The following is a 23,961-nucleotide window of genomic DNA, read 5'->3' on the forward strand; positions in this document are numbered from 1 at the left end:
ACCCGAGACTGGGTAATTTATAAAAGAAAGAGATTTAATGGACTCACAGTTGCACATGGCTGGGGAGACCTCACAATCATGGCGGAAGGCAAAGGAAGAGCAAACGGATGTCTTACATGGTGACAGGCAAGAGAGAGCTTGTGCAGGGGAACTCTCATTTATAAAACCATCAGATCTCGTGAGACTTATTCACTGCCATGAAAACAGCATGGGGAAACTGCCCCCATGATACAGTTATCTCAGCTGGCCCCGCTCTTGACACATAGGAATTATTACAATTCAAGGTGAGATTTGGGTGGGGAGACAGGGAGACAGAGCCAAACATATCAATAGGGTACCAACCTCTCCCACACCTCTCATCCCCAAGGCCACTATTTCCTGGCCTACTTTTCCTTTTTGCACAGCACTCATCAATTTCTAACATGCCACCTATTTCACTTCTTTTATGTGTTTATTCATAAGTGTTTCTCTTTTCTCAGTAAAATATTAGTTCCTCCAGGGCAGGGATCTTTGAAAGTTGTACTTAATAGTGTATCTCATATACCTAGAATTGTGCCTGACATACAAAAAGGGTTCAATAGGTATTCACTGGATGGATGTTGAGTAATGACCTTGAGGGATGATTTCTAGCTTCACTATTAATGTATCGGTAATCTATTGCTACACGGAACAAAGTATCCCAAAGTTGGTGGCTTAAAACAACAACCGTTTATTATTTACCATGATCCTGTGGCTCCAGAGTTCAGGCAGGGCCACTGGGTAGGTACTGTGCTCCTAATGGCACCAGCTGCATTCAGCTGTCCACTGGGAATGGCCAGAAGGCTTGAGAAGGCTTTGCTCACATGTGTGGTGTCTCCGTGGTCCTTCATGTGGTTCCTCTCTTTCCACGTGATGCCCCGTAATTCACAGGTCTGGCATGAGCCTCTTTCACAGTAACTGGATTCCCCACAGCAAAAGCCAGAAGCTGCCAGGCCTTAAGGTCAAGGCCAGCCCAGGTTCTAGAGAAAATAGGTTCTCGTCTCTCTCTGTCTTTCTCTCTGTATGTCAGTGAGAGGCTATAAGCACAGAGAGGGAAGGAACTGAGGGCGGTTACCCTTGGAATCTACCTAGCATATAATCCCATGCTGTGCAAATGTATGCATTCTCAGTAAGCATTTTCTGGGCACCTTCTAGGGATATACAGATCACCACGGTGCCCAAAACCTCCTTGCTGTCACAAAGCTGATCCCTAAATGAATGCTGGAGCTATAAACCTTTTAGCTCCAGCTTAAAAGTCTTCTCCAGCAACCCCCTCCCACAGCAAGAATGATAGAGGTGAATAATTGACAGGCTGCTTGATGGGGAGATTGGGAGACTCTTTGGCCAAAGTTGATGAGCATCTCCCTGGCTCTCTTCCAGATTCCACAGATGGTGAGGGTGACTGGAGTCTCTGGTCTGTCTGCAGTGTTACCTGTGGGAACGGCAACCAGAAACGGACCCGGTCTTGCGGCTACGCATGCACTGCAACGGAATCGAGGACCTGTGACCATCCAAACTGTCCAGGTGCGTTTACCTGAGTGTGTAGCTCCAAGTTCAAGGGGAAAGCTTTTTAATTTATTATTAAAAACTTAGTAAAATTGTCTTTTTAAAAGATGTAACTACTTTTCTTTTTGTTGTTGTTGTTGTTGTTTGTTTGTTTGTTTTTGAGATGGAGTCTCTGTCTGTCGCCCAGGCTGGAGTGCAGTGGCACAATCTTGGCTCACTGCAACCTCCACCTCCTGGGTTCAAGCAATTCTCCTGCCTCAGCCTCCTAAGTAGCTGGGATTACAGGCACATGCCACCATGGCCAGCTAATTTTTGTATTTTTTTTAAGTAGAGAAGGGGTTTCACCATGTTGGCCAGGCTGGTCTCAAATTCCTGACCTTGTGATCTGCCTGCCTCGGCCTCCCAAAGTGCTGGGATTATAGGCGTGAGCCAAGATGTAACCACTTTTCTAATAAGACTTCTGACCAGAGTGAGTCAGGAGATAATTGATGAGCTGAACGGATTTTCTGAGTCTTATGCACAATTGCAGTGGCCGTGACCTAAAAGACAATGCCGCATTGTACTTATTTAATTTAGAGGAGGGACTCTGGTTAGATTGGGTTTTTGATGTGGGATTTGTTGTGCCTTGAAGAGAAACAGAAGGCAGACACTCATGGTCTGATGAGGAAGCCAGGATGAGAGGCTTGACAGCCATCTACAGGAAAAAGACACAGCTCCATCGGTAATACCAGAGAGTTGCCAAAGGCTCCCAGGAGCACAACCTGGGGCATCTTGGTAGTCAACTATCACTTTATACTGCATTGTCAGTGCTTCAAAAACTAAACTAATTGCACACTTGGTGAGAGGTCATGTTGAGAGTCAACAATAATTGTGATTGACTATAACAGTGGTTGTCAAACTATGGCCAGGTCTGGCTCGAGAACTGTTTTTGTGTGTCCCATACATTTTTAAAGTGTTGTGAAGAGAATAAGAAAGAGAAGGAGGAGGAAGAAGAATAGAAGGAGAAGGGCATGGAGGAAGAGAAGGAGGAGGAGAAAAAGGAGGAGGAGGAGGGAAGGAGGAGGAAGAGGAGGAGGAAGCTGCAACCAAGACCATATGTGACCCACAAAACCTAAAATATTTACCCTCTGACCCTTTACCAAAAAGCTTAGTAACTCCTGGTGTATAGTCTTACTGTGTATTTCCCATTGCCAGGTAGAATACCAGCCTAAAATAATATCTTAGAGCCTTTCAAGAAACCACACATTCCAAATGGCTTTGGCTGAAAAAAATTTCAGAGACAGAAAATCTGATCCCCGCACCCCAGACTTCCTTTTTCTACCTCTAGACACTCTGTTCTCCAACCAGAGACATTTGGAACAAAGGACAAATGAAACCACAAAGGCGTTTCTGAGGAGAGGGAGGAAGAATCAGATTGGAATCAATGTGTATGTTAGCAAAAGGGGAAATGTAGAAAACGGGGCTGAAATGCAAGAAGTGGCAGTTCTGGCTCCATGTCAGCCATGCCATCAGGAGCACAGTACCTACCCAGTGGCCCTGCCTGAACTCTTGAGCCACAAGATCATGATAAATAATAAACAGTTGTTGTTTTAAGCCACCAACTTTGGGATACTTTGTTCTGTGTAGCAATAGATTACCGATACATTAAATCCATGTCAGGATTTCAAAACAGTGGAGCAACCATTACGGTGCTTTTCCTGACTTTCCCATGCTCATTAGGATGAGCTGAGCTGGAAGCCTGGTGGGTGGAATCTGGATGTGTAGAAAAAAGCAATAAATAATAACAGTATGAGGAGGACGGAGAGGGAAACAGGAAGGAAATGAAAAAGAGAAGAAGAATATGAAGTAAAAGAAGATGATGATGAAGGTAAAAATATGAGACAAAAGAAAATGACAATAAAGGTAAAGAAGAAAAAATAAAATAGATGATGATGAAGAAGATATTTTGAGTACTTAAGAATCAAGCAAATGGCTAAAGCCCTTATAGGTATTATTTTGTTTAGTTTTCACAATAACTTTATGAAATAGGTATTTACAATTGTATCCATTTGACAGCTGTAGCAACTGAGGCATAGAGGATTAACTTGCCTAGAGTCACACAGACAGCAAGTGATCAACCTGGAATTTGAATCCGGACAGTCTGATTACACAGTTAATATTCTTAATCATTAAACTCTTTGGTCTTTGCCAAGAGAAGGGTATTGGAATCAGCCAGTGCTGTCATTGGGCACAGACAGCATTTGAGGTCAAGGTTTGGGGGCTTGCCTGTTGTTTTCTCTTCCAGAGCTCCCATCCAGACTCAAAGTGGTAGATTTAGGTGGCTTGTCAGGGGAAGGCTCCCCTCTGCCTCCATTTACAAATGTTTCCTTCCTGTTTTCTGTCACCACGGAGAGCAGTGTGACCAGGAGCCCTCTTCATACCTTTTCTTCTCGTCTGTCCTCACCCTCCTTCCATCCTTTCTGCCTCTCAGTTCCTGGCTATTGCAGCTTTTCTGGGCTCCCTTGGAACATGAAGGATTTCCTTTATCAGGATCTCTTTCCTTGTTTGATTCGTTGATTCCCAGCTTTCCTGGAAAGACTCATGGGGCAAAGTCTCCTCGGCCTGGCAGTTATTACACTGTAAAAGTGTGTCCTGTAGGTCAACCCTGCAAATGAGTTTGAGGTGCCTCACCTAAAATCAGAGAGAGCTCCTTAACGGAAATCAAGTCAGGGAAACCAGCAGGGAAGGCCAAGGCTCACCAGCAAATGTTACTGCAGTGCCTTACTCTCTCCTCTTCTTATTGCTTTAGCTTGCACCGGATTCCTGTTTGTAAAGGAAGCTTGGTTGGGGTGGCCCTTTGGGTGAGCCAGTAAGTTTGAGTAGAGCTGGGTTCAGTTCCTCAGAGCAAACTATGGGAAGCCCAGCTTTTTCTTTCTGAAGCATCATCAACAATGCTAAATGTCCTAGAATATGACCTAACTCTTCTTGGCTATGCATTGTAGCACCCTCAGTGAGCTAGACAAAGAATGAGCAAGACAGATATTCAAGGGAAAACTATCACCTAACACTTCCCACTTACTGCTCTAAGCACTTTCTTTACACCAACTCATTTCATTATTTCAACTCTAGGAGGTAGGGCAATTTGTTCTCTCCATGTACAGATGTAAAAACTGAGGCACACAAAAGTTCACTGGCTGCCCCAAGGTCACGTGGCTAGTAATGATTTCAACTCTCACAGTCAGTCATTAAGAACAAGATATTAACCACTACGTTCTGTTGCCTCTGGTTTAGTTCGTCACCCTGACACCATCCTGGCATGTGTCCCCCACTGCCCAAATCCCCATCCGCGGGCCCAGTGAGTGAGTTCCTAAGGACTCATTCAGGCACATTTGGATCTGATTTCATGCTGCCAATGTATCTTGGGTTTTAATACAGTTTCTGCACTACTACCTGCTTTTTACTGTTTCCTCTGTTGGCAAGTTTCTGCCCGTGAGTAGTAATGAATACAAAAAAGGCTTTGTTCAGGTGTATTTATTTTGTTATTGTTGGGGGGGGGGGAGATAACGTTCCATATAATGATGGAAAAATGAGCTCTTGTCTGTGTTTAGGAATTGAAGACACTTTTAGGACAGCTGCCACCGAAGTAAGTCTGCTTGCGGGAAGCGAGGAGTTTAATGCCACCAAACTGTTTGAAGTTGGTAAGAAGATTTTTTTTCTTTTGTAATCCAAATATTGACTTAGTGCCTCGGAGATTCCTTTTGCCTTTGCAGTGCCATCCTTGGATCCACGTAAATGTTTCATTTTCCTTTTCTGGGGTCCAGTGCTCCCAGCATGTGCCTTGCTTGCTGAATATACTTCAAGCAAGAGAAAACAGTCCTGAGCCTCCTCCACCGGACTGAGTGCTTCCGGGTTCACTCTGCTCTCTATGCAGTCTTCACAGCCAGAGGCAGATGGGGACCCATCTCTCCTCTTAGCACAGAATAAGCCCATAGCAGCGGCTCAGGTCACATGGAATCTGTTCTTACTCGGCCTTCATTGGGCGTCCTCAAGAAAATCAAGAAATGGTGCCCTCAGTTCTCCAGCAGAGGGAGGGAGGGAGGAGAAGAGGGAATTTTCTCAAAATGTCGCACCTCCATCCCCTGCAAGAATTTTTCATAAACCTTTGGTACATTCTGCTACTTGTCCACTAGAAAATGCTAGAGCAAATGCAATAAATGTGAAGCAAACAAAATGGAAAGTGACTCTTCAGGCACAAGGTGCAAGCTTACCTTTTAAAAATAGCTTCATGGCCGGGCGCGGTGGCTCACGCCTGTAATCCCTGCACTTTGGGAGGCCGAGGCGGGCGGATCACGAGGTCAGTAGATCGAGACCATCCTGGCTAACACGGTGAAACCCCGTCTCTACTAAAATACAAAAAATTAGCCGGGCGCGGTGGCGGGCGCCTGTAGTCCCAGCTACTCCGGAGGCTGAGGCAGGAGAATGGCGTGAACCCGGGAGGCGGAGCTTGCAGTGAGCCGAGATGGTGCCACTGCACTCCAGCCTGGGCGACAGAGTGAAGACTCCGCCTCAAAAAAAAAAAAAAAAAAAAATAGCTTCATGTGCTTCTCTATATACTTAAGGATTGTAGAAGGGTAAAATTCCTTCTACCCCATATCTTTTAGCCACCCAAAAGTTCTTACTTAGCCTCTTCACATCTACCCTGCCTCCTCAGCCAAAATTTAGCAGTCCTGAGTCCTTTTTTTTTCATAGCCCAGCTATTTGGGAGCTGATTTGGTGAACAAAAAAGGTTCCTCAAATGCCTATTGGGGTCAGGTAATGGGGTCAGGTAAGCATCCAAGTAGAACAAATCTAGAATAAAAGGAAAGACAAAAAGAAAGTCTGGAGGAAAATAATGGTTCTAGCACTATGATGAAAAGAAAATGAGTCTGGGCACAGTGACACACACCTGTAATCCCAGCACTTTGGGAGGCCGAGGCAGGTGGATCACCTGAGGCCAGGAGTTCGAGACCAGCCTGGCCAACGTGGTGAAACCCCATTTCTACTGAAAATACAAAAATTAGCTGGGCATGGTGCCAGGCGCCTGTAGCCCCAGCTACTCTGGAGGCTGAGGCAGGAGAATCATTGAATCCAGGAGGCAGAGGTTGCAGCAAGCCAAGATTGCACCACTGCACTCCAGCCTAGGCAACAAGAGCAAAACTCCATCTCGGGAAGGGAAGCGAAGGGAAGGGAAGGGAAGGGGAGGGGAGGGGAGGGAAGGGGAGGGCAGGGGAGGGGAGGGGAGGAGAGGGGAGGGGAGGGGAGGGGAGGGGAGGGAAGGGAAGGGAAGGGAAGGGAAGGGAAGGGAAGGGAAGGGAAGGGAAGGGAAGGGAAGGGAAGGGAAGGGAAGGGAAGGGAAACAGTGTTGGGGGCAGTAGAGAATGGTAAAGTCTGTGACAAAATGAAGAGCTTTATCGAAAGGGTCGGCCGTGATGTGGTCACTATGGATGAATACCCACCCAGTATTGCCAGGTGTTCTGGGTTTCTAAGAGAGACCTGAAATCTTGATTTTGCCAGATTATATCTTAATTTTTTAATGCTTGATAGAAATTTATTTTAAAAACAAATCTAATCAGAAATGTCTGTGAGCCAAACTGGATGCAGTTTGGAAATTCAATGTCACGAGGGCCTTCACCTCACCCCTCCAATCCCTTCACATGCATATGATCAAATGCATTTAACAGGAACCATCAGCAAATACAATGCATTTGATTGAAAAATAAAAATGACTTTAAAGGCAAGACTTTGACAGAAAGTGGTAGAACCTTAAAGGCATTCTTCTGAGGCAGAAAGTTTCTCAGGCCTCTTCATATCACACCCCACAGGCAGGCAGCATCTAGCTGTTTTGCAGAACACAGCCCAGATGCACAAGGCCACACTGGCATGTGGCTAAGGACACCAGAGCTGAGTAGACATGGTGTCTCAGTCAGGGTCCAGGCAGGAAAGAACATGGCACACTCAAGTTAGGTAACTGAGGAGCCTTTGGTGAGGGACTGCTTGCAAAGGTACAAGCAGAGTGGAAGGATTGAACTTTCATTTTGTCAATGACTGCTCAGAGAGGAGGCCACAGCCACAGCCTATCCCAGCTGGCAGCACCTAGACACTGTTGGGTGCACCCTCTAGGTTCCCTCCCACTTAATCCTCTCTGCAACTTTCTGAGAGAAGTGCTATTTTTATGCCCAAATTAGAGATGAGAAAACTGAAGCACAGCAAGGTAAAATGCCTCCCTCAAGTCGCAGAGCTCTTGAAAGTTGAGTTACAACTCAATCCCGGGCTGTTCAGCATGCGATCCCACACTTTGCCTTTCGCCAGGCCTTTCTGAATTCATAAGACATGCCCCATTTTTCTCTTTCTCGTTTCACTGACAAGTGCCCAAAGCCCTCTTGCAAGCTGCCCCTCATCCTAACCGTGTGATTTCCACCCACACCACCACCAGCCTCCCAGGCTCCTGGGTCAGAGCTGGAGTCACTGCTTATGTCTTCCTCTCTTTACTCCAAAGTCCACCAGCCACCAAGGCCTGGCAGCTGTAACTCTCTGACCTCTTCTGATCCCACCTGCTGTTTCCTCCCAGAGTATCTCACCTGGACCCTCCCCATCATTATCGGCTCTGAATTCATTTTCTGACTGCACAGCTCAGTTAATAGCTCACTATCATTTACAAACTTTCCGTGGGTCCCTAGTACCCTCTGAACCAGCCTAAACTGAACAAGACCGCCATGATCTGACACCAACAATCTTATATTCCTATACCTTCTGCTGCCATGAAACTGAACATGTCATGCCTCAGCCCCAGACATCCCCAGCAGATTTTTTCCTGCATAACCTTAGTTTGCACCATGAACGCTTACCTGGAGAGACTTCCCTTGCCCTTCCTCCATCTATGCTATTGCAGTCTGTGTCCATGAGACATCTCCAAGACCCAGACACCATGATGGGATTAGACATGCAAGAGATTTTTTGAGGAGACGCCCAGAAAAGATAAAGAGCAAGGTAGCAGGACTAGGCAGGGAGAGCTTTCAGACCAAGGTGCAGGCCTCACTCCTACAAAAGAAAGCAAGGCAGGCTCAGCCATGCTGATGGGGAATCCCAGCAAAGTTGCCTGTTGGAGGAGACCCTCGGGCGGTTCCCCTACCATGCTCAGTCATTGGCCGAGAGCAGCCAGAGGGCAGATAGGGCCTTGATGTTAAAATCATGATAGATCCAAAGGTGCAACCTGGAGGCTGCCAGTCAGCAAAGCACCCACAGCAGGTTCCCTTATCAGAGCTCTGAGCGGGACACTTGTGGCTGTCACATAGCCCTGACATGGCCTAGGAGCAACCTGGTGTCACATGCTCCTTGAAGCAACCCTGACTTCCCCTGCTAGAAATGACCTTGCATTTTTGGACATCCCTGGGGCTTTTTGCCTTAGCCTCCTTTAACGCACCTCACATTCCACCACTGTTGGCTGCCTTAGATATGCCTCATCTTACCCACCGCAGCTCACTGGGGCAGATGACCCGCCCACTCACTGGGCTGTCGGTGACCAGCCCACATTCCCTCCACCCACAGCATGTCCTCGCACCTCTAACTGACAACCCCTGTGTGCCTTTGCCTGAGGTCTTTCTCTGATCCTGAGCCCAGCTGCACATGAATGCACAGGGCATTCCTAGCTGGAAGTCCAGGACCAGTCCCCTGTTGGTGATGAATGGGAGCCGGTGGATAAAAACTCAGATCCCCATCAATAAAACAAATCTGGACTCAGTAAGGAGAGGCTTTATTCAAAGGATTATTGCAGGGAGGCGGGGGATGTTATCTCCGTATTACTGCAGTGGGATGAACGATGTGACCAGAAGGTCTGCAAGCATCTCAAGGGTTAGGCAAGGAGCGTTTCCTTTTATAGAGAAGTAAGTAAGGGAAAGCGAGATGAAAGGGTGGCGTGATCAGATAGTAGACTGGAGAAAGCTCTACCCTGAAGTCAGCCTCTTTCCAAAAGGGATCCTTCAGGAGAGGCTGTGCTGGTTTAGGCTGAGGGTGGACCAAAGTCCTGGGAGCTGGGTGAAGGAGAGAAGCTTCATCAAAGTTTGGTTAAGATGCATTTTGTCAGCCAGGCGCGGTGGCTCACACCTGCAATCCCAGCACTTTGGGAGTCCGAGGCAGATGGATCATGAGGTCAGGAGTTCAAGACCAACCTGGCCAACATGGTGAAACCCCGTCTCTACTAAAAATACAAAAATTAGCCGGGTACAGTGTCAGGTGCCTGTATTCCCATCTACTCGGGAGGCTGAGGCAGGAGAATTGCTTGAAGCAGGGCAGCAGAGGTTGCAGTGAGCCGCAATCGTGCCACTGTACTCTAGCCTGGGTGACAGAGTGAGACTCCATCCGCAACCCTCCCCACCCCACCAAAAAAAGATGCATTTTCTCCGGATTAATCAGTGAGGACAAGGAGTTTTTGAGGCAAAGAAAGGGAATTTGTGCTTCTGGCCTTGTCACAGGTGAACAAAGCAAACATCTGTGAGTCTTAGTTCTAAGTCCTATGGGGAAAGGGGGTTCTCTGCAGTAAGCTGTTTTCCAGAATGCAGAAGGGCTGGGGGACTCCTAATCTTCACTGTTTCCAGGATCACAGGACTTGGGTAAAGTTGAACATTGTTTCAGATAGGAAAATGCTGAGGGATGAGGTTTCCCAGATCCCAGTGGGAGTAACCAGTTCCTTACAGTGGTTACTTGTTTGCTCCACACCCTGCATTAACTGCTCTCTCTTCTCTATCTAATTCCCCTGCTCCCCTGCCTCTGTTTCCTGAAATCACTTCCCCAAAAAATCATTTTCACTGGAATCTTTTTGTCTCAGGATCTGGGGTAACCCAAACTAGGACACTAAACCTGAGGTCCTGGAATCAGATGACTGAGGGACCGAGAGATCACCCATAAATGAAGGGATCAAGTAGGAGCTGTGCTGAGCTGGGGACCTTTGGCCCTGTCCATGGAGGGGTCACCATTTACCTGTTCACAGGATCAGTTGTTCCCATGGGAGAATGCAGGACCAGCATAGATCAGTCTTTTGGTTTTTCAGATAAAACCACAGATCCACATTTATAATTGAAATAACTAATTCTTAAATATTGGCAACTAATCAATTATTTTTAATACTGAAAGAAACAAACACAACCCCTCTGGGGGTACATTTTGACCCAGGCCTACAGGTCACTGGCCTGTGATCCAAATCTTAAGATCCCTAAAAGCAAGTGCCCCGGGCTCCTTCCTCTTTGAGGCACCTTGCCCCGTGAATTTGTAGACAGTGATAGTTACATGCCTAAGGTTAAGAGGTTGGGGGAACCAGTCCGTGTGTGGCAAAATCAAAACTGAGTCCTACAAATCTTCCTTTGGGGCCTTTTCCATCACATCATCACTTATTTCTTTATATTTTTATTTTTTATTTTTATTATTTATTTATTTATTTATTTATTTATTTATTGAGACAGAGTCTTGCTCTATTGCTCAGGCTGGAGTGCAGTGGTGCAATCTCAGCTCACTGCAACCTCTGCCTCCCAGGTTCAAGCGATTCTCCTGCCTCAGCCTCCTGAGTAGCTAGGATTACAGGCACGTGCCACAATGCCTGGCTAATATTTTGTAATTTTAGTAGAGACGGGGTTTCACCTTGTTGGCCAGGCTGGTCTCAAACTCCTGACCTCAGTGTTTTAAGATGATCCGCCCGCCTCAGCCTCCCAAAGTGCTGGGATTACAGGCATGTGCCACCATGTCTGACCTCATCACTTATTTAGAGGGGAGATTCAAATAATTCTGAATTCTTAAGTTTGTTAGGAGTGATAATCGGGTCATGATTATCTAGGAAAATATCCTCTTTTTTGTAGATGCTTACTAAAATTTAGGGGTAACATTATGTATTTCCACAAAATGTTTTTAAAAGATAAAGCAAAGATAATGATAGTCAAATCCAGGTGATGAAATATAGGTAGTCATTGTATAAGAATATTCTCTACTTTTCTGTGTGTCCGAAAATTTTATAATATAAAGTGGAGGAAGTCTTGTGAATAATGAAGTCCCCAAGTTCAAGGGAAGTGAAAACGGCCATCCACCTCTGATGGTTCCAGGGGGCTGCAGGGGTCTCTGGCTCTAGGAAAGGAGTTGTTGACTTTAGCGAGTTGTTGACTTTAGTGTCCTCCTGCGGGCCCTCAGGAGCAGCCTGCTGTAACATGCCCCTTGAAGCACCTCCTGTGGGCCGGTTGTGCATGCGGTGAGAGGGTTTCTCTTTGGCCTTTTCCAGACACAGACAGCTGTGAGCGCTGGATGAGCTGCAAAAGCGAGTTCTTAAAGAAGTACATGCACAAGGTGATGAATGACTTGCCCAGCTGCCCCTGCTCCTACCCCACTGAGGTAGCCTACAGCACGGCTGACATCTTCGACCGCATCAAGCGCAAGGACTTCCGCTGGAAGGACGCCAGTGGGCCCAAGGAGAAGCTGGAGATCTACAAGCCCACGGCCCGGTACTGCATCCGCTCCATGCTGTCCCTGGAGAGCACCACGCTGGCGGCGCAGCACTGCTGCTACGGCGACAATATGCAGCTCATCACCAGGGGCAAGGGGGCGGGCACGCCCAACCTCATCAGCACCGAGTTCTCCGCGGAGCTCCACTACAAGGTGGACGTCCTGCCCTGGATTATCTGCAAGGGTGACTGGAGCAGGTATAACGAGGCTCGGCCTCCCAACAACGGACAGAAGTGCACAGAGAGCCCCTCGGATGAGGACTACATCAAGCAGTTCCAAGAGGCCAGGGAGTATTAAAGAGACTGGGATGAGGTGGAGGAGGCCACCTCTGGTTCTGGAGCGCACACGCGCCGCACTGACCTGCCGACTGGCGCCGAGACCTTCTTAGCCGCGGTCGTGTATGTTTGTATATACCACATGAGTATTTCTCATACATTACGCTAGGGGCGTGCGCCACGCCCGGGGACTGCCTTGTGAAGCCGCCCTCGCCATCTGCAGAGTTCCTTGAAAGTACCCCTGGGGAGCGATGTGGGCAGAAGGATGGGGACCACTTGGAAGACAGAAAAAGAACCTGGAAGCCACAGTGGGTGCGACTCAATTCACACCCGGATCCAGAGTTTCAAAGAAAGGCTAAGGGGGAAAGAGACTGAGGTTGTAAACGTTATAAGCAGTTTTTATATATAACTTATTTAATACAAATGTGACTTAAGCGTAATCTTTTCTCTGGAGTTGTGGTGAAACTAATCTCTTCTGTGAGAGATCAGAAAGAAAGAGACTTAGGGAAGTGGAAGAGAAAGGGAATTTTGGAATTTATTTCTTTAAAAATAATGCAATAGAAATATATCAAAACATGTAAACGCCCACCTTAAACCAAATGTTATTTAGTCATGAGGCACCTTGCTGGAGTCTCAGATTCCAAAAGTTCTTTTCTTCAGACTGGGTAGAGAATATGGTATTTTAGGGACAAAGCTAAGGACTGATTTTAAATAGGCTTTAAAATGAAAGGGCAGTATTATCATAATGCTACCATTCTGCTAAACGGCCCCAAAACAGTAGAATTTCTGCTCATGTCTTAGTAGGTTCAGAAGACTGCAGCCAAGTTCAGACGTGAAAACAGGAAGTAGCACTTTTCCAAAGGAAAACAACAAAACAAATGGGAAAAAGATAATGGACCTCATTTCACCTCTTTTAATACTATTTTAACAATTTTTTTCCTCCACCAATATATTCCCAATAAATAAATATAAAAGAGGGGGAGGGTCAATCTGGGGAATCTTAATTTTTATGTTTTATGAAAAAAAAACTGCATTATTTTTGTAAAGTATTTATTGAGTCACGGATTATTATGCATCAAGCAATTGTTAATATGACCTGGTGGTCCTATAGAGTGGAACTTAGGAAAAATGAAGTTGGTTCTTATTCAATATTTTACTTTGCAAAATTCTAGTAAAAGAGAGTATATAATAAAATCATAATAAAATGTGTTACCTGCATCCTTCATTTATGATACAAATGTGATAAATAGCCCGTGTGAAGCAAAACTTCAAGGTAGGGGAAAGAAAATTGCAACCCAGGTGGGAATAAAAGGCTCATTCAGTGATTAACATGATTGTGGGTGGTGTAAGTCATGGCATCTTTGACACCAAGAATGTCTACCCAACGCCCAGGAGGCTGAGGCCCATTGACACATGTGTGACTTTTTGCCCGCCCAGACCTAAGGAAGCCAAGTCAGAACAAAGGCTTAAGACAGCCCAGATGAGCAGGGCCACTTCCACAGAAAATTCTGCAATTACAGTTATAAGTGGAACTACTTATCATGCTAAGTATTCCTTTTCCCAATGAGAAAACCAAAGCTCAGAAAACATAAAGACATTGGACCCACCTTTCATTTCCTAGCCTAGTATTCTTTCTACTGTAGCACATTTTTGAAGTCCTTATATTCCTCATATCTTTGATATTCCTAACCCCACCATTAAGTTATCCTGTACAATTCTATTCTTACGGAAAACTTTTTACCAGTCATTTACACTTTTTTTTTTTTTGGAGACAGTCTCACTCTGTCCCCCAAGCTGGAGTGCAGTGGCATGATCTGGACTCATCGCAACTTCCGCCTCCTGAGTTCAAGCCATTCTCATGCCTCAGCCTCGCGAGTAGCTGGGATTACAGGCATGTGCCACCATGCCCGGCTAACTCTTCTATTTTTAGGAGAGACAAGGTTTCACCATGTTGGCCAGACTGGTCTTGAACTCCTGGCCTCAAGTGATCTGCCTGCTTTGGCCTCCCAAAGTGCTGGGATTACAAGCATGAGCCACCATGCCCAGCCATTTACACCTTACAATGAATTATTTACACCTTAAAAGGTATTGCCCACTCTCAGAATATTTATATTTAAGATCTGTGTCTAATCATGGAATGAGAAGCCTTATTCACATCTGAAGCAATTTTATGCTACAGATGAACTGAACTAGTAAGAAGAGAATCAGTGGGTCCATGTATCAGGCAAATAGATTTGGTTCCTAATAATGAGGAAATGTTTTCACAAAGAGAATTGGCTGGCAATGGAATGCATTGCCTTTGAGGTTGTGAGTATCCTGTCAGGACAGGTATTCAAGCAAAGGCTGGAGATTATTCACATGAACAGCTCAACTGGATGATGAGGAGACCAATACGTATAGGACAAAACCCTCTGATGTGTTCTGTTAAGGGTAAGCACAAAGTACTATGAAGAAATAGAGGCAGAAATCAGGGAAGTATCTGTTGGTTCTAATGAAGGAGTGGGATTTTATAAAGCATAAAAGAGCAAGGGGAAGTGGGTGTGTTTGTAATAAGAAAATAGTATGGAGAAAGGCAAGGAAATAGGAAAGTACTTGGTGTTTTCTGAAAACTGGGAGTTTAAGGTGATGAGCAGAGGAACAAGAGTGGCAAGTTATGGAGCCATGTCTACAGTGTTTTTGTTAAGTATTTAGAATGAAATTTCAGAAAGAACAGAGAGCTTTTGTACTACGGTGAAAATGACTGATGTGAGCAATGCTTTCCATGTGAGCTATTTGCTTTAATATCAGACCTTGCTGACCTAATGAAATGAGAGTTGGAAGGTGGGGTGAATTGGAGGGGAGGGCTCCAGGACTCTGGCTACTGAGAATGCCCTGGTCTCCCATGCATCATCAGATGGTTCCAAACCTCTGGAAATTTGCTAAACTATAATCCACCTCTATTAGGATGAGCTAATTTTCAGTCCCAATGCTTTAGTGGGCCAATGAGTGATCTTCAGAAATCAAGACCTCACTGCCTCAGTTGTCTAATAAGACAAGGAGACCCTTATCTCATTCAACACAAGGCCCCAAGCTGGTGCTAAGGCAACCCCAGGCAGTTCAGTCAGTGGGCAGTAGATCGTCTGCTCAAGGGCCTGGTTTGCCTGCAGCAGAGTAAGATGTCTGCAGTCTCATTGCAGCCGTTGTAAATATGACCCCTCAGTAGCTACTCAAATGGTTCTCTTTGAGTGCACTGCTCTTTTGCCTTCCCCTGGAAAGAGAGCCCTAGTAATTCACTGGGCATCCTGGGTGCCACATCTGAACACAACAGTGCTAAACAGAGATGCCCAAGGCCCTCTAGTGGCTGCACATGGGAAGGGTAGAGGAGAGGCCAGGGCAGCCTATAGCTTTCTCTTGGGACCCAGTTCATGTAACCGCCATGATTGTAGCCTCCCAAGCACCTCAGTCTTTATATCTTAGTGTCCAAGAGGGTAGAGTTCTCTGTCTTAACACCAGGGATTAAAGAACAGGTACTATACAAGCCACCATCTTCTGAGCACACACTTTGTGTCTCTGTGTTAATCATTTTACCACAGGAGACCAGCATTATTACATCCAGTTTATAGATAAGGAAAAGAAGCCCAACAAGGTTAACTAACTTGCCCAAGGTCAGACCACTTGGTAAATGACAGAGCTCCTTGAAGCCAGCAGTGTCTGATCACCAAAGCCCAGGCTCTTAAACCTAACACCTGTGCTGTCCTCTCCTCCTAACTCATCCCAAGTTCTGCTGGATCCATTCTTTTCTGTGACTCACTGCCTTTGCTTAGATTGTTCAAAGAGGATCTGGCTTTACGTATTTTGCTCAGTTATCTCATAGTCCATAAGATAACTTAAGTCCAGTGGTTCTATAGCTGAGCCCTTGCTCAGGTTGGGTAAGTCACAGAGCTCAACATTTCTAAAAGATAGCCTGATCCATGGATGAGAACAAAGACGGGTCTGCTTTTCCCACCACACATAAGCCCTGTGCTAATTGCTGCGTGTTAGGTAGACCTCAGGGGCAACCTAACAGGCACCTAACCTTCTTACATGCCCAGGTTCCAGCACTGCACCTGGCATACATAGTCAGGCAATGTGCAGAAGGCTTAACAGTTTGAGGGTTCAGTGGGCCTGGACTCCAATCCTGACTCTCTCACTTGCTTGCTGGGAGTTGTTGGACAAGTTAATACATTGGCCTTTAGTCATTTGCCAAATATTTATTAAGCATATACATATGCCAGATGCCAGGGATCCAGTGGTGTACAAATCAAAGTCCCTCCTCTTGGACGGGAGATGGTGGATAAGTAAATAAGTGGAGAATCTGAGATTATGGTAAGTGATATAAAGACAAGTTTTTTGATCACACATGTATGATGTTACATTATTTAAGGTGATGCTGGTTACTGTAACAAATAATCCTCAAAATCACAGTGACTTAACCTAAAAAAAACTCTAAAGAGTATGTTTCTAGCCAAGTGGCCCACCTCTAAGTGACAACCCAGGGACCCAGACTCCTTCCATCTTGTGGCTCTGCCACCATCAAGGCGTGACTCTCTAGGATTCCCTGAGTTCATTTCAATCCCAGTCTGTTCAAAAGGTAGAAAGCAGGGAGAAAACTTGTAAAGTTTTTTGTGGGTTCAGCAGCGAAATACTGTCCATCACCTCTAGTCACTCTCCTCAGCTCTTCTACATGACACATCCTTCTGCAAGGGAGGCTGGGAAATGAAGTCCAGACAAGGGGTCCAGGAAGCAGAGATGGGCTGTATGAGCACCCAGTCAGTCTCTGCCAACTACCCATTCCACAAGGCAGGAAAGAAAGGCGGCAGAAGAGGCTCTGGGCGAACCCAAAGTGGGTGGTCAAGGGGAGAGATCCTTCTCACTCCCCCACTGTCTTCCACAAGTACTATAGTGCTAAGCTGGACCCCAGTTTCCTTATCTATAAATTGGGGTAAGTCCACCTGTCCAAACTACCTGTTGTCCAGTGCTTTTGCTAACCCAAGCATTCCCTCAGCACTTTCCATATCTGTTCAAATCATCCCAACTTTCAAGCAGCAGCTCCCGCATGTCTTTGCCTGATGCCTTTTCTCATCATCTGTGGAACCCATTGGGCTTGCACAGAAGACTGGAAGTGCTGGGAGTCAACAGACTGAGTGCCTATCAGTCAACTGTTTGGTGACCTTGGGGTAATCAGTAAACCCCTAAGACTCCACTCATCGGTCAATGAATACCCCAACTCCCTCACCCCTTGAGTGGGGCCATTGTGAAGCGTGTTTTATACCAGTCCATGAGCTCCCAGTGGGATTGAGTTCCAGTTGCCTATGGCAGTAACCTACTTGAAAACACACACTTTATTAGCTTCCTTGCCCACTTCCCTACTAGTACTCACTGGAATCTTCTACCAAATATGCAGCTTGTTCAGATCCATCTCTCAGAGTGTGCTTCCAGGGGACCCCAAACCAAGACATCACTTCATGCTTAAATACTTATTAAGTGCTATTCAAATATTATTATTAATATTTGATATTTAATATTTGATAATAATAACATAGTATTATTTGAATAGCACTTATTTCATTGTGCACATCTGAAGATGGTTTTGCTGTAGGTGATAAATCTACCAAAGAAAAAGAGTCAATCTCATTCTGGCCAGAGACAGGAGCCCTACTAGATTTTAATACTGTTGGGTTGTTACAAACAAAACAAAACAAAACAAAAAAAACCTTAGATTTTATGATTAGATTCAACAGACAGAAAATTAATCTGCCAAATGCCTCTAAAATTTTTAAGCACTTTTCCTTAATTTTAGAATTAATTTCCCTGCCGACTACAGGCCCGTACTACTCTGAGGACCACACTTGGAGTGGGACTGGTCAAATCAACTGAGCAACAGTTATCAAAACCCCCGTCAGTGTCAATTCCATCCTGGCGCACAAAGAGTTATGAATAAGCTTCCCAGGAAGTGTTGTGGGGAGGGGATTAGGGCGGAGTTCTCTCTTTGTCATTCATTTACAATTTCCAATGGAAAAATGTGTGGGTCGTCCCCATTATGCCTGCACAATTTCAGACAAATTAAAGGCTTGCCTCAGTAATTACTGGGTGGGTATATACAGCAACATACATCCATGTCTACAGGTCCTGCATACAGTAGTGTAAATTAAGGCAGAAAGTTTACAGCCAGTTGTTTTTCTGAGGCTTAGTATTGGTTTACTGTATGAGATTAGAAGGAGAGGGACATATTCCAGGATCAGAAGGTAAGATTTTTTAAGGAACGAATTTATGAGACTAGCAATTCCTTGTTGAATCCCACCAAAAGAACAAAGTTTAAATGCATAACTTTTTTTCTTTTTAATCTCTGTGTAGAGATTTTAAAAGCCCAGCTAAAAAGACCAGTGCCTTGCCTGTAATGGCAAAAATAACATCATCCTTAACCATTTTAGTGGCAGGGGAATGGGTGGGGGACTGGATTGAGACACAGCTGCAATAGCAAAGCTGGGTAAGAATTTTATGACTTTGCTAATTTTCTATCTGTTCTGGGAGTAATAAATGTGCCCTTATAGATATTCACGATTGCCCTCAAAATGAAAAAAAAAAAAAAGCCTTTTAAATGGCACAGAAAAGCCTTTCATTCTTGAGGCATGTAATTCATGGATGATTTTCAAAATGTCATGTTTGAATTGGGAAAGTAACATTTCTTGAATTAATCAGCCAATTGCTTCAAGAATATGACTCAAAGGATATAAAAATTTCAAGCCTGACTTTTAAAAAAGAAAAGGGATTTTTTTTTCTGTGCAGTTTAGTTTATTTTTCACAAAGTTCATGGCTAAATCAGGTTTATTTGCCAGGGAAGAGAACAGCCTAAATGAAGTACACTTTTATGTCTTTAGTGAAAAGGAATGTTAGCAAATTTTAACAAGCACCGCTTAAAATTTTTACACCATTAGACATGAGGTTTCGCCTTGTCTAGTTATACCCTTCTTTATTTCCTTCTCTACCAGATTTTGGTGGTTTTGTTTGTTTGTTTGTTTGTCTGTCTGTCTGTTTTCACCTTTGGAGAGCTCAGAAAATGGAGAAGGAGAAAGGACAAAAAAAAAGCAAAGAAAATAAAACAAAGACTTCCAGGACAAAACTCTGTATGGGGTCTCTAAAGTCACTCACTCCCTGCGTTATCAACATAAGTAAAGGGAAGTCTTTGCAAAGGGAAGACAAGAGAGACTCATACCACTGACTTGACTTTTCCCAGAGTCTTCGAATTCTCCCTCAGGGCTGTCAGGGCCCAGCAAAGACCAGGAAGGGATTCCTAAAGGTTTGAAGTCTCAGAGCCAAGGGATGCGGACTCTGGTCAAGAAAGAATGAGGTGTTCCATGCTGGTGGGTATAGAGGACAGAATTTCCTGTCAAGAACATGTCAGGATCCTCCCCTGGGGATCCTAGAGAGTGGAGTCCAAGGCCACCTGCTCCGTGTTTCAGGAAAAAGATCACCTTTGAGTCCCTCTTAAGGGCTCCCTCCTGCTATTACAGGATATTGGAGGGAGAGAGAAAGAACAAAAGCAGTTGATCCAGTGCCAGGAAGATAAAAGCTGGTTCACACTACTCACCAGCAGCAAATGTAGAAAGCTGAAGCTTGACATCAAACTCACTTTCTGTTCCACTCTTCACTATATCTACACAGCACCATTCCAATCACCCTTCCCATAGCTCTCCTCCCACCCCCTCGGCCGCGCATTTGACCTTCTTATAGCCAGTTGGCCGTCATTTGGGCCAGTCTTTTTCAAAAGTACTTTTGGAACTTTTTATGGAAGTAGAACATACATTCAGAAAAGCACATAAGTATCATAAGTTCACAGCTCAATGAATTTTCACAAAGTGAACACACCCATGTCACCACCATCCATACCAACACCAAGAAACAGAATATAAGGCTCATAAAGGAGCTCTCTGGTGCTACAGAAATGTTCTATATATTGTGTGATTTGATTGTCAAAACTCACTGAAGTGTACACTTTTTAAAAACTGAATTTCTTCATATGTAAATTTTACCGCAACACAAAATAAATAAGGCAAAACCAGCACTCCCATGCCGCCTGTCCAGTAAGGGGCACCCACTCCTCACCAAGAATAATCAGTATCATGACTTTTACACCATATTAGTTTTGTCTGATTTTGACCCTCAGGTAAATGGAATCATATAGCACCTGCTCCGTGAGGTCTGGCATATTTTGCTCAACACTGGATTGTGAAATTCTTCCATATTGCTGCTTGCAGCTAAAAGTCATTCATGCTTATCACATTTCCAGTGTGTGAATATACCACAATTTTATTTAACAGTGCTACCATGGAGGAACATTTGAGTTGTTTCTAGATTGGGGCTTTCACAAGGAGTGCTGCTATGGACAGTCCAGGGTGTGCTTTTGGGGTTGCATATTCACACGTTTCCATGGGGAGTGGAATTAGAAGGTCATAGGGCATGCACAGCTTTAGTTGATACTGCCCAGTAGTTTTTCAAAGTGGTTGTCCTGGTGGACACTCTATTTAGGAGTGTTTGAAAGTTCCCATTCTTTAGCCAATCTCAATTTCACCCCCTTCACTGTCTTTCCTGACCACTCTACTCTGTGATCTCTTAATTATTTACTTTTAAGTCAATACGTGCATACTGAGCCCCACTCACTGTGCTGGGTGCTGGGGACACAAAAAGGAACAGACAGGAATCCATTGTCAATGAATGAATGGCCCAGTGGGGGTGTCTGTAACACAATGTGAATCTGATGTAACTCAGATGCTTGTAATACAATGTAAATGGTACCATGGGACCAAATGAGGGTGTGATTAATTACAGCAGTAATAACTAGTGAGCCAGAGTTTATACATTATTATTTAGGAAAAGAAACCCAATGATTCCAAGTCTTGGCAAGGTGATGAGGAAACAGAAACTCTTACCATCACGGCTTATGGTGACATGAATTGAAGAGTACTTTGCCTATATCTAGTAAGTTGCAGCTGCCACATAGCTGGATGCACCAGTTTCACCCCGAGGGCCTGTTTTTGTATTGTCAAAAAGTGGAAACAGTTTAAATGGTCCACCAACAGAGGAACGGACAAATTAACCATGTTAAGTTCATAATAGAGCATACAGTCCAGCTGTTAAATTATCTAGACTATTCGTATTGTCAAAAAAGTGTCTACACTGTCTGAAAAAGAAAATTGTAGATGGGTACATGTTATGTACAGAACATTTGTGTTCCCCCAAAATTTAAATGTTGAAATCCTGACCCCCAATGTTATGATATTCGGAGGTGCAGCTTACGGGAGGTTATTAGGTCATAAGGGTGGAACCCACATATGAGATTAGCCTCCTTACAAAAGGACCCCAAGAGAGCTCTCTTGCCCTCTTTCCACCATGTAAGCACAAAACGAGAGGTCAGTCAGCAGTCTATAAACCAGAAGAGGACTCTCAGCAAAATCTGGCCATGCTAGCACCTTGATCTCAGACTTCCAGCCTCCAGAAATGTGAGAAATAAATTTCTGTTGTTTATAGGACACTCAGTCTATGGTAGTTTGTTATATCAGCCTGAACTGACTAAGACAGTATATAAAAGTAGTATATAATTTCAATAATTTTAAAACTCACAATGCAAGGCTATATTCTGTCTGGACACCAACATATATAATAAAAATACTAAATTATGCATGGGAAAACTAAGCACCAACTTCAGGACAATAGTCACCTCTGAGATGAATGACAGTGAGTGGGTGGAGGAAGGGATACTTTAGAGGTAACTTTTTATTTCTTAAAAAAAAAAGCCTAACAGAATAAAGGACAAAAATTTTTATGCGCATCTCAAGAGATGAAGAAAACATTTGACAAAATTGAACATTATTTCATAATAAAAACTCTCAACAAATTAGGTGTAGAAGAAATGCACCTCAACACAATAAAGACCATATAGCACGAGTCCACAGCTAACATCATACTCATCAATGAAAAGTTCATTAAAGCTTTTAACCATCAGTGAAAAGCTTTTCCTCCAAGATCAGGAACAAGACAAGCATGCTTACTCTTACTGCTTATATTCAGCACAGTTCTGAAAATCTTAGCCAGAACAAGTAGGCAAGAAAAAGAAATAAAAGGCATCTAAATCAGAAGAGAGGAAGTTAATTTATCTCTGCTTGTAGATGGTATTATCTTATATTCAGAAAATCCTAAAGACTCCACCAAAAAGCTGATAGAATTAATAAATTCAGTAAAGTCGTAGGATACAAAATTAACATACAAAAATCAGCAATGTTTCTATACACAAAAAACTATCCAAAAAAGAAATCAAGAAAACATTCTCATTTACAACAGCATCAAAAAAACTAAGTATAAATACATTTAACCAAATGGGTGAAAGATCCGTACACTGAAAAGTATATAACATCAATGAAAGAAATTGAAAAAAAAAATAAATACATGAAAAAATACTCTGTGTTTATGGATTGGAATAATTTATATCATAAAAATGTCCATATTACCCAAAGCAATCTATAAATTCAATGCAATCCCTAACAAAAGTCTGATGACATTTTTCATAGAAACAGAAAAAACAAATCTAAAATTCATATAGAACCACAAAAAATACCAAAAAGCCAAAGCAATTTTGAGCAAAAGGAACAAAGCTGAAAGTATCACACTATATGTCAAAATATACTACAAAGGTGTAGTAATCAAAACAACATAACATATAAATCAATGGAGCAGAACAGAGAGCTCCAAAGTAAATCTACAAATTTGTGGCCAACTGATCTTTGACACATTTGCCAAGAACACACAATGGGGAAAGGGTGGTCTCTTCAATAAATGGTGCTGAGAAAACTGGATATCCACATGCAGAAGAATGAAATTGGACCCTTAGCTCATCCCATATATAAAAGTTGACTCAAAATGGATTAAATACTTAAATATAAGACCTAAAACTGTAAAACTACTGGAAGGAAACAGGAAAAAAAAATGTATTGACATTGGTCTTGGCAGAGATTTGTCTCTTGCCCAAATGTGTAGGCAACAAAAGCAAAAAATAGGCAAATGGGTTTGCATCAAAGGAAAAAGGTTCTGCACAGCTAAGGAAACAATCAACAGAGTAAAGAGAAAAATTATGGGCTGAGAGAAAATATTTGCAAACCATACATCTGATATAGGGTCAATCCGAAATAAATAAAAAACTCAAACAACCTAACAGTAAGAAAACAACTTGATTAAAAAGTGGGCAAAGGACCTGAATAGACATTTCTCAAAAGAAGACGTACAAAAGGCCAACGGATATATGTAAAGTTGCTCAATGTCACTAATCAGCAGGCAGATGCAAATTAAAACCACAATGGGATATTACCTCATACCTGTATGGATGATGTTTATCAAAAAATATAAAGAGGCCAGGCACGGTGGCTCATGCCTGTAATCCCAGCACTTTGGGAGGCTGAGGCGAGTGGATCACCTGAGGTCAGGAGTTAGAGACCAACCTTGCCAACATGGTGAAACCCTATCTCTACCGAAAATACAAAAATTAGCTGGGCATGGTGGCGGGCGCCTGTAATCCCAACTACTCGGGAGGCTGAGGCAGGAGAATCACTTGAACCAGGGAAGTGGAGGTTGCAGTGAGCCACGATCATGCCATTGCACTCCA

General features: G+C 43.9%; 2 protein-coding genes across 8 annotated transcripts in view; one reads left to right on the forward strand and one right to left on the reverse strand.

The window, feature by feature from the left end:
* LOC105481502 (isthmin 1) overlaps window positions 1-13,503 on the forward strand; it is an 85,706-nt gene extending 72,203 nt beyond the window's left edge. For 5 of the 6 annotated variants that reach the window (XM_011741128.2, XM_071079675.1, XM_011741130.2 and 2 more), the window contains 3 exons: window positions 1,399-1,542; window positions 5,112-5,201; window positions 11,798-13,499. In XM_011741128.2, the coding sequence (XP_011739430.2) occupies window positions 1,399-1,542; window positions 5,112-5,201; window positions 11,798-12,315 (752 nt within the window). In that variant the 3' untranslated portion in view covers window positions 12,316-13,499. Of the gene's footprint in view, window positions 1-1,398; window positions 1,543-5,111; window positions 5,202-11,797 lie in introns of all 6 variants that reach the window. The other variant, XM_011741127.3, reaches the window with a different exon arrangement.
* Window positions 1-23,961, reverse strand: part of LOC105481498 (taspase 1) — a 441,844-nt gene that overhangs the window by 84,495 nt on the left and 333,388 nt on the right. Inside the window, exon 15 of one of the 2 annotated variants that reach the window (XM_071079678.1) lies at window positions 966-998. The exons of the other annotated variant lie outside the window; for it this stretch is intronic. Coding sequence (XP_070935779.1) covers window positions 981-998 — 18 coding nt within the window. The 3' untranslated portion in view covers window positions 966-980. Of the gene's footprint in view, window positions 1-965; window positions 999-23,961 lie in introns of those variants that run through there. 2 annotated transcript variants of the gene reach the window in all.

Source organism: Macaca nemestrina, chromosome 15 (genome assembly GCF_043159975.1).
Source record: "Macaca nemestrina isolate mMacNem1 chromosome 15, mMacNem.hap1, whole genome shotgun sequence".
Taxonomy (NCBI): Eukaryota; Metazoa; Chordata; class Mammalia; order Primates; family Cercopithecidae; genus Macaca; species Macaca nemestrina.